This window comes from Poecilia reticulata, linkage group LG11, assembly GCF_000633615.1.
Source record: "Poecilia reticulata strain Guanapo linkage group LG11, Guppy_female_1.0+MT, whole genome shotgun sequence".
Lineage (NCBI taxonomy): Eukaryota > Metazoa > Chordata > Actinopteri > Cyprinodontiformes > Poeciliidae > Poecilia > Poecilia reticulata.
In genome coordinates, this window is record NC_024341.1 from 22,644,760 (window position 1) to 22,654,480 (window position 9,721).

At 37.8% G+C, this 9,721-nt stretch overlaps 1 protein-coding gene across 3 annotated transcripts in view; it reads left to right on the top strand.

Moving 5' to 3' along the window:
- Positions 1–9,721, top strand: part of LOC103472826 (collagen alpha-1(XIV) chain-like) — a 111,136-nt gene that overhangs the window by 1,327 nt on the left and 100,088 nt on the right. For 2 of the 3 annotated variants that reach the window (XM_017307591.1, XM_017307590.1), the window contains exons 2-3: positions 686–800; positions 8,633–8,749. In XM_017307591.1, the coding sequence (XP_017163080.1) occupies positions 719–800; positions 8,633–8,749 (199 nt within the window). In that variant the 5' untranslated portion in view covers positions 686–718. The remainder of the gene's footprint in view (positions 1–685; positions 801–8,632; positions 8,750–9,721) is intronic. The other variant, XM_017307592.1, reaches the window with a different exon arrangement.

Genomic DNA, 9,721 nt, shown 5'->3' on the forward strand with positions numbered 1-9,721 from the left:
GCAACACTGATTGACCACGGGGACCCTCGTCGGGTCAATCAGTGTTGCTTCCTAAGTGGACAGTTTGATTTCACAGAAGTTTGATTTACTTGGAGTTATATTGTGTTGTTTAAGTGTTCCCTTTATTTTTTTGAGCAGTATATTTATAGCCCTTGATCTTTTTCCCATTTGGTCATGTTAAGACCACACTTCTAAAACACCCTTTAATTCACAGTTGTGCACTTTTCTAATACAATAAATTTCAATAAAAGCAAGTTTTAAATTTTKATCCAAGTTTCTCGTTATGCATGATGAATTGTGAAAAAGTTATTTGRTYATGGATMCTTTTGGAAAATTCTTGAATTGGAAGAGGTARGTACAATTCAGTAGTCTTCCTGCTGGCTTTTTAAAATGTTGTCAAAAATGTTCAGATTTTTTTCCCTCTGTKATTTTTGGTTGCTATTAAGGAATAGATGATCTACYAATTTGCACTGCATTTAAAAGACTTGCCACAGACTGATTCACTGCTAAACAGATTAAAGAACATAACATTTCTCAGAATATATAATGAAATGCTCAATGGAGGCCAAGTGGAAWGCTGAAGTCTGTCACTCCCTTCTGTTTCTGATCATTTTTTTGTAATTCTATCCTTCCTTCCTGCCTCCTTTGTTCCTTCCCTTCTTCTTCCTATTCCGCTTAAACTCAGGTGKTTTGTGTCCTCTGGTCACCTGGAATCAGGATGCAGTTCTCAGTCAGACTGAGCTTCTTCCTGCTGGGCTTTGTTTTCATCGCAGTGYTGCCTCACACAGCAAAAGGCCAAGGTAAGTACCTCTGCYTCAGTACTCMTAAGTGTCACCAAAGACAAAATGACTTGCAGCAAAGGACCAAACATAACTGAGGTGGGCTTTTAATAATAAGGACAGGCAGTATAATTRGAAGGGCAAGTATGAACTTTAGAAKATAGTGAAAACTTGTAGGGCTTTGAAAACCAGAGCTTTATKTGTTGATTTAAAACCTGGCCACAGGTTTGAGGGGTTCTCCAGCTGTTTGATTGGAAATAGGATGGAAGTAGGCAATAGTGGCAAGACATGCCTACTAGATAAGGCCCACCTACTTTAGGTTTAAATTTCAAAGAAAAAATTACAATACAAAGCAAAATTAACAATGTRATAAAGATGCTTAATTATTACATTTGGAAACTCTGAGTTTGGTCTTTTGCTTTTAACATTTTACTTTTAAAGTTTGTATTTCTTTTTACTGTTTCCTTCTCATGTGCTCTGATCTTCCTGTGCCTTTTAAAGGGAAAAGCCATGATGATAAAGTCATAAAACAAGTTGCTCCAGCTGTTAAAAACATGATAGAAGTGGATTCTTTTGCTTTCATAACTCTTTAACTCTACTTTGTGAACCTGATGATTTGTGTGCACGTGGTGTATAAGTTGTACTCTGGCTACAGATTTTGAAAATGAGGAAATGATGCAAATGTGGAATCTATTGATATTTAAAAGCCTAAAATGAAGCATCTTTTTCTTTTTTTACTGGTTTTCATTCACAGATCTTTGTATAAAACAAGTAAACTTCTAATTTAAGTTCACATTTTTACACTTTCGCTGTCTTCAGCTCATTTAACATTGAAGCAATTAAATAGACTTACTCGTTGCCTGATTAGTCTAAAATGAGTTTCCTCATCATTATCATAATGACCTATTATACACATCAACTTTTAAGAGGTTTTTGTTCACTGAATGAAAGTGATTGATTTGTGTTGCTATTTAATTAATTCTGCTTGTTTTCCAATATTATCCAAACATTAGAGGTGGAATAAAGTTTTCAGTTTTAATTTGTTGGATTTCAAGTGTTGTGTGAGGCACTAAAAACATTTTCCCTTGAATCAGTCCAAGGGTTTCATTGCAGCAAGACGCCTCCCTTGTTGGAGCGCTCCCAAAGGTTTTTGGAATTGGTGAACCTAAAACAGGWCTGCACTGAAACCGATTTCACGTTGACGCCAGCTCCTTAACCACACTAAGATTACATATGCTGACGCTTTACCACGTCATAAAACAAAATCGGAGGAAAAAAGGTCAGTATGAGATATATTTAGTTGAAAGAGATTTATGCTATAGTMATTTCTTAAGGTATTTCATACAAAAGAAAGGGAACTGGGATTACCACAGCTCCGTCTCAGACGGTGTTGGGCAGTTATGGTGTCTGTCTGACGTGTTGATTGGTTGTGAGCAAACCATATTCCTACTGCCATATTTTGTGCAGGATCTTTTCCAAGTTACTTTTGCAGAATTTTTGCACAGCTATATAACGGCCTCCACAAATATTGCCAGCCCTGTGAAAAATGTGTATAAAAGCCCTAAAAATAAATTGTTGTTCCTCGCTGTGGGTTGAGGCTTGACAAACAGCATTCATCTGACATATGAGAAAGTTTGTGGTCATAGTAACTTCATTATCACCATTTCAAATTGAAGTTTTTTGTTTTTTTTTTGGTTCATCATGTGCTAAGTGGTACATAACAAAATGTTATCAGAGATCTATTCCAAGATTAAAAATCTTTGGATTGAAGATGGAAATCTCAAATGCACTATATTATCACAAGTATTTGTTGGTCTGGGTTCAAGCACATAGGAACTTAAATAACATCCCATTCCTAATCCAAATAATTTAGTTAGAACAAACAGGTTAAGCTTTTCTTGGAAGGCTTTCCATGTGGTTTAGGAGTATGTTTGTTGGAATTTCTTCCAGAAGGGAAGAAAGGTAAAAKAATATTTGAGGACAGACAGTGGTGTTGGACAAGAAGACTTGACTCATAGTCTCAGCTCTAACTCAACCAAAATGTGTTCTGTCAGGTCTCGATGCATCTCAGTCACATTCTTCCACACCACATTTGCTCCTTCTTGTCTTCATGGACTGCACTATGTGCACTGGTGCTAAGTCATGTTGGGAACAGAGAATGGGTATCTCTGTAATATTCCCACTAAGTTGGGAGCATCATCCTGGAACTGAAATGTCACGGTATGCTGATTTAAGAGTTCCTTTCAACAAAACTCTAGAAAAAACCCCAAAACAAAACATCCCCTCACCTTCATCCCTCTGCACCCAACTTTATACTTGACACTCTGCAGACAGGCACTGGAATGCTATTCTCCGGGCAATTCTCAAACTCTTGAATACCAGACAGGGAGGCTTTATTTGTCACTCCAGAGAACACATCTCTGCAGTACTAGAGTCCAGTCTAGTGTGCTTTGCTCCACTGCGTCTGACACTGTGCATTCCACTTGGTGATGTAGGGCTTGGAGGCAGATATTAGGCCATAGAAACCCATTCCACAAACTCTTTTCTTTAGCTGTGATGGCCATATGAGGTTTGTAGGTCTGTGGCCATGTCAATCCGCTATTCACCTCAGGGTTGGTATGCCGGACTGGAATGGGTTGCAGACACAGTTGTTTGTGGAAGACGTCTGTGTGCCTAGTTGCTTGGTCTTAAGCATATGAGGCAGTAGAAGTGGTTGGAACAACTTCACARTTCACTATGCTGWATGGGTGAGCAAATATTTTAAGCAATATAGTATGGCTAAAGACACAAAAACAACCATGTAAAACGGTTGCCATAATACAAATAAAGTAATGGGTTTATCATAATTTTCTGACTGATGAAGATTTGCATATTCCCGCCTTACTGAAAATGCATGTTCTCTAATCGTTCCCAATGTTCAGGAGTGGTTATGAAAAAGGGTTGCTGGCTCATATACCCATGAAGCTATTGATTGCTTTGTGACTTTTGGTTAAAACTACTTTATGTTTTTTCTCTCCATGCTGAAAAGCTTTCAGTTGTTCGATGTTTGACTTTAAAGATGGAAAAAAAATCTAAATTTCTCAAGAAATGTCACGCATGGTTTATTAACCATGAATATAGAGTCTGCTTTAGCCATGTTTTAAAGAAAACAAGCTAAAAYCTTCATGTTTACTTTGCATTTGCATAAGATAAAACAAAAGGTGAAAGTTGTTGCCAATTAGGAGAATTTATAACCRTTTATTGACTCGGTAGAATAAACAGAATCTAATTCTTCCAGCTCTGACCATTGGTATGTTCAAATAACGTTTGCACCGGTCAGTCTGGACAGATAATTGGCTTGRCAAAACTTTGCAACAGACAAAGTCTTGCACAGCATGGACAGTTGCTAGGATTTGGTCTGAATATGAGAGAACCGAAAGCAGCCACAGCATTCCTCAGTTAGAGGCGTTGTGTGCTAGCCTCGGCTGCAGCGGCGACCCGGGAGGAGCTGAAGACTTACGAGTGGCTAAGCCCAACCTTTCCTGTGGAACCTTTGTTTTCAAATGGGTCAGGCAGGGTGAGAAGCCTTTGTAGCAGAACAGACTTCCAATTTTGAAGCTTACTGATTGATAAAATTAAATGGAAAACACCTGGCTTAATTATTCTATGAATTTAAAGCCAGGTATTGTGGATGGGGTTACTGGGTTTATCCAATTTCCCTACGTCTCAGTAAGTTAGGGTTGTCATTAAGTAATTACTTAGTCTGTCTTAAATCACTTTCCACACCTGACAGAAAATCCCAATTTCAGAGGTTAAAGGTGGAATTTCAGTGGCTCAGTGAAGGATTTACAGAGACTTCTCATGTTTGCCATCCCCCCACAGAGAGAGACTAGATGAAGTATCTTCAGGTAAAACCACCTAGAGGGAAACAGGCAGGGGGATGTGATCAAATGCCAGCAGTGGACTGTGTTACCATTTTAGGTCACATGTACGAGTTATTTACATATTAATTTGATCAGAACTTTGGGAAAATATTCTGAATTAGAACATTTTTATTTCAAAATATTTGGATAAATACACTCCCTTTTTTATCTTTGCTCTGCTTTTTAAAGCCATTTTGTCCTCCTGATTCAATGTTGACAGGTGTGGATTGAAAAGACAGATAGCATATTTGTAATTAATCTGCTCTCTGTTGATTTATTGATGCTGAAATCCACACTGTTGCCGCTCTGAGAAATCTCAGTGGTTGCAATAGGAATATAGATCACAGGGTCTTTTCTAAAACACGCTCACGTCAGAGGTCCCTTGCTTATAGATGAGTTTTCCTGTTTTCTGTACTCGGCTCACTGCTGTTCTCTCCCCTGATACCACAGCCCACCTCCGTCTACTCTAACACTTCATTTAAAATGCAGTCAAATCCGTGCACTTTTGACTTTCTGCAGAACTAGCATCGAGTGTGACGGACACTCGGCCCCTGCTGTTTACATAAGATCTTCGATGAAAAATTGATGAGAATTAAGTTCCTATCTCTGCTGGCAAGGCCTTTTGTCTGTCTTTACTGGGCTGTTTGCACCCCATTCAATACTTTTCTATGTGTGTGAGAATCCAATCTCACAGAAAAGATCCCAAGGTTTTTCTGAGTGTGTGATTGTGTGTATCTATATATACGCGTGCGCGCATGCGTGTGTGTGYAAAATGCTGCAAAGGAACTGGCAGATCTTTCAAGAGGCAGGGGGATTTTTGAAAACAGCCACCAAAGGTTTCATTTTTTTGTGTGAGCATCAGAATACATGCGCTTCCAGCTGTGGACAAACATGCATAATTTATGAACATACATGCAGATACGAAGGCACAGTACACAGTTGAGCGACACTGCAAACAGCGAGGTACGAAATCTGCATCTTGAATCATTTGGGATTTCAGCAGCTTTCTTCAGACGAGAGAGCTAAGCCCTGGGCTGAAATCTCATGCAGCCCTCATTCTCATCCCCAGGTTGGTGAGATAATTGGTACTGTATTTTTTTTATTTTTTACCTGAGTTTGCATATAAATATATATTTGCCTGAATGCACGGGCTTTTCATTTTCTCCACYGGAGTGASAATTATCCTTCCTGTGCTGAACTCAAGTTTCTTTACATACCTACATAAGTGGTTTCTGTTACTGATCTCTGGCATAAAAGAGGTGGCTCACTCAAAATGCTGCAGGGGTTTGTGGATAATATCAATGTTACTCAGCCCAGTGTTGCAAAGAAAGACGTAGGAAAATGCAGAAAAAAGTAAAATACAACACCAAAGGCTCTTCAAATTGACGCATAAGAACAAGGAAGAAAAATYGACTTTTTTTGTTCATGCTTTTATCTTCAATGTTAAGATCATTCAAAGGTTTTCTATACTGAGGGATTTAAGACTATCATGCTTAGCCAAGTGCCGTTTTTTTTAAGTGAGAGGTTTCTAGGTCTTTCTAGGTCTTATTTCTTATTTCCTTGATGTACTGCTCAACATTTAGTGTCTTGCAAAAGTATTAATTTCCATCAACATAGACCGCATTACAGTTATAAAACTCAAGAAATGTTATTCCAATTCTATGTCGTTGACTAACAAAAGCACCAGCTCCTCTATGCCGTATGTCCGTAATACCAAAATGGAGCAAAAAAATCTATATTTTTTTCCTATTTAGTCACAATTCAGAGCTGACTGGCAGTGCTTGAAGAAATGGAGTGCTATTCTATGCCCCGTTTGATCAGTCTTTTGTATAATAAAGAGCATATTTAACTGCTGGAAATGCCTGAAAATAAGTTTTTTTTTGGTTTTCAAATCTCAACTTTTTAAAATACAGCACACTTTTAAAAACTTKAAACTGATCGATTTCTATTTCTATGTCTTGTTTGAAGATAACACGTGTGTATATTGTTCCAAACAGATATTCAACACCAAAAAATATTTATAATAGAGCATTTTTMAATTCCCATTTGATTATTTTGAGTGAGCCATTTTTTTAAAGCCTCTTGTGTATTTCGCTTCAGAGCATCAAAGCTCCATGAGGCATCAGTCATTGTGTAGGTATTTAAAGAAGTTGGCAGCAGCAGACTGTTCACCTCATAATGAAGGCACAAACACAGAAACTAGTTTGTGGGTTTCATATCTTATTTTCCACCCCCTGGGTTTTCTGTGTTTTTTTTTTCTTTGTAGTCAATTAAAGTTAACTGGGGAATGTACTGCGTCTAGATATATTTTTAGTATGTGGGATTTGGCTTTGCTGGTGTGGAAATGATAGGGTGGTTGTTGACCTGGTTATGTGGTTCCTTCCATTGTTTTTCTTTACAATAGCCATATTCCATAGTTTTAACATGTGTCCTTTAAGAAAACTTAACAACACTATTCAGAAAACCGCAGTGAAAAGTGAATATACGCTCAAATACTMGCATAAAATTACAGTGTTGTTGACTTTTCTGAAGGTCACTAACAGGTGGAGGCAATTGTAAAGTGTGTTGGGTTTTGTGGAGTTCATTTGATCACATTATTATGTGATTTACATCTAAATTATCCTGGCGAGGACAGGAGAGGAATAGCACCGACATGCTATTCCAGGGCCTTTCCCTTTGGTACCTTTTTGTTCATGTTTTTATTGTTTTTTTTTCTTCCCCTATTGGTTAAAATAAAGTCACATTCTCTCCTTTTCACTGTCTTCCCCTCATTTCTCATTGATTTCAAAGCAAACAGACATCCTGAGATTAGTAAAGCAAGGGATCAGTCAAATATGAAGACTGGCAGAGCAGAYGGATGAAACGCTAAGACTATAAAAGGGTTTGGGTGAAAAGTGGGGGATAGAGGCCTCTAGACAGCTGAAAGGGCCAGCAACTAATCAGGATGAGAGGCAGGAACGATGCTTTGATATAGACGGTAAGATGAGCACGACCAAGACCTGTCATACCCCACAGAGACGAGCACAATTCAGGAAGACAAGGAAGAGGARGAGAGTGGGACTTTGGGGCTTTTTAATGTGACATCTGTTCTATCTAATCTCTCTGATGTGTATCCTCCACATGGATGAGATACAGTATATCCAGTTTTTTTTCCCCCTGTTTCTTGACAGTTAAAAACAGAGTGGTTGTCTCAATGGCACCAGAACTCTGGAGGGACTTCGATTTCATTTACCTCTTTCACAGTTGTGGTTTGTGCTTGGTGTCACTGTGCGTAAGTGAAAGTTAATGGAGAGCACATCYTGTAGCACATCCATTCTAATGTCTGGCAGTGCCATGCAAWAGTATTCACACCCACTGTTGCTTTTCAGATTGAGGGCAGCACTAGAAGAAAATCAATTAAAGGCTGCCAGAGCCTTGGGAATGGGGTAGAAATTGACTTTCCAGCAGAAAAACAACCACATACCTTCAAGTTCACAGACATTCTCTCTCCAGTCAAACTTAACCCRTGCTATTTTGCAAAGAAAAATGGGCAAAGATCTCTACAATTGTGCATTTACTCTCTACATATGCAAAGCAGATGGAGAAATAATCCAAAATACTAAAATATTTATAATTCCCTTCCACTTTCCAATTATGTAGAACTTGATCTTTATTTAACATTAAAATTTTTTATTTCGATTTATAAGAAAACTTTTGCAAGACACTGTTTAAGAGCTGGGAATGATTTTTGAAAACTCGTGAGGAGAAAAGTTGGACTCCCCCCAGTGTGAAGGTTCAGCCATTAATGACAACTGAAGTTTTCCAGTATTTGCTGAAATATTGGAAATGGCCATGCATTCTCTGATGCATGAGAATGTTTTATTGTAATTTACATTTGATGCATATGCTTACAAGATGTGTCAGACTGTACAGACCTGTTAATATGGTGTATTTCCCATTGTCTGTAACCAGTTTCATCACCACGGAGATTTCGTGCAAAAGTCCTGGGTCAGGACAAGCTTGAGGTGTCATGGAAGGAGCCGAAAGGAGATTTTGAAGGATACAAGGTTATTTACGTCACACGTCCAGGTAAGGTTGAGCTTTGAGGTTCAATTTTGTTTTCATTTTGAAAAAAGTGTATGTTTCATTATTATTGTCTTAATTTGTTGGGAAAATATGTTCACWAGCATGTACTTATAAAGAAAAGTACTTCATAGATAATAAACCTAACCTTAAATTTACWATTTMTTTTTCCCTAACATATTTTTTTTAATTTTAAAAGTTTATTCAATTAATATTTAAGAGAAATATGCTGTCAATGAAAGAGAACTACACAAACCCGGCAACAGTTTTCCTCCATTAAAAAAAAAACCTTCCAGTTTCAACTTGATCAGTTCAAAGAAATATGACACAGAATTTTTCAAGAATATTATTTTCTTGTCCAATCCTGCCCTGTTGTTCACACTGTTAACCTCACTTCATGCCCAGTAGCTCAGCAATGATTTCACTGTGACAGCTTGATTGGCTAATGCTTTGCTTAAGGGCACCTCCATTATAATTTCTGCATAAAAAATATCAGAAAATGAATTTAAAAAGTMCAATACGTGTAAGTTATACAGGGATCATTTGTTTTATGAAGACMCAAGAATGTAAATASTTAGATTTTTCTATAAAAAAGGTTTCTTTTCCTGGTGTTTAAAAATGTTGTTCTGCAAATGGGAGCGCAACAGTAAAACTCCTTTCCCTGAGGGAGAACTAATCAACWTTTTCATGTCATTTTTGCTTATGTTTGAGTTCATAGCTCATCATGCAGRAAAAAGTTACACACAACCGCAGACAGGGTGGGATATAATTGATACTTTGATTACGCTGGCGCACACAGTAAACACCTGTGACCGACTTCAGTGAAAATGCACTAATGTAGCTTTTAAGCCGTTTGTTTTCTACTTTGTGAAATACTCAACAATTAAAGCACCCAGTGAAGATCTGTTTGAAGGTTTTGCTCCAGTCTAGAGAGACTTCAGTCCAGGTGGGAAAAGCTAAACTGCAGTAAAATCTAAT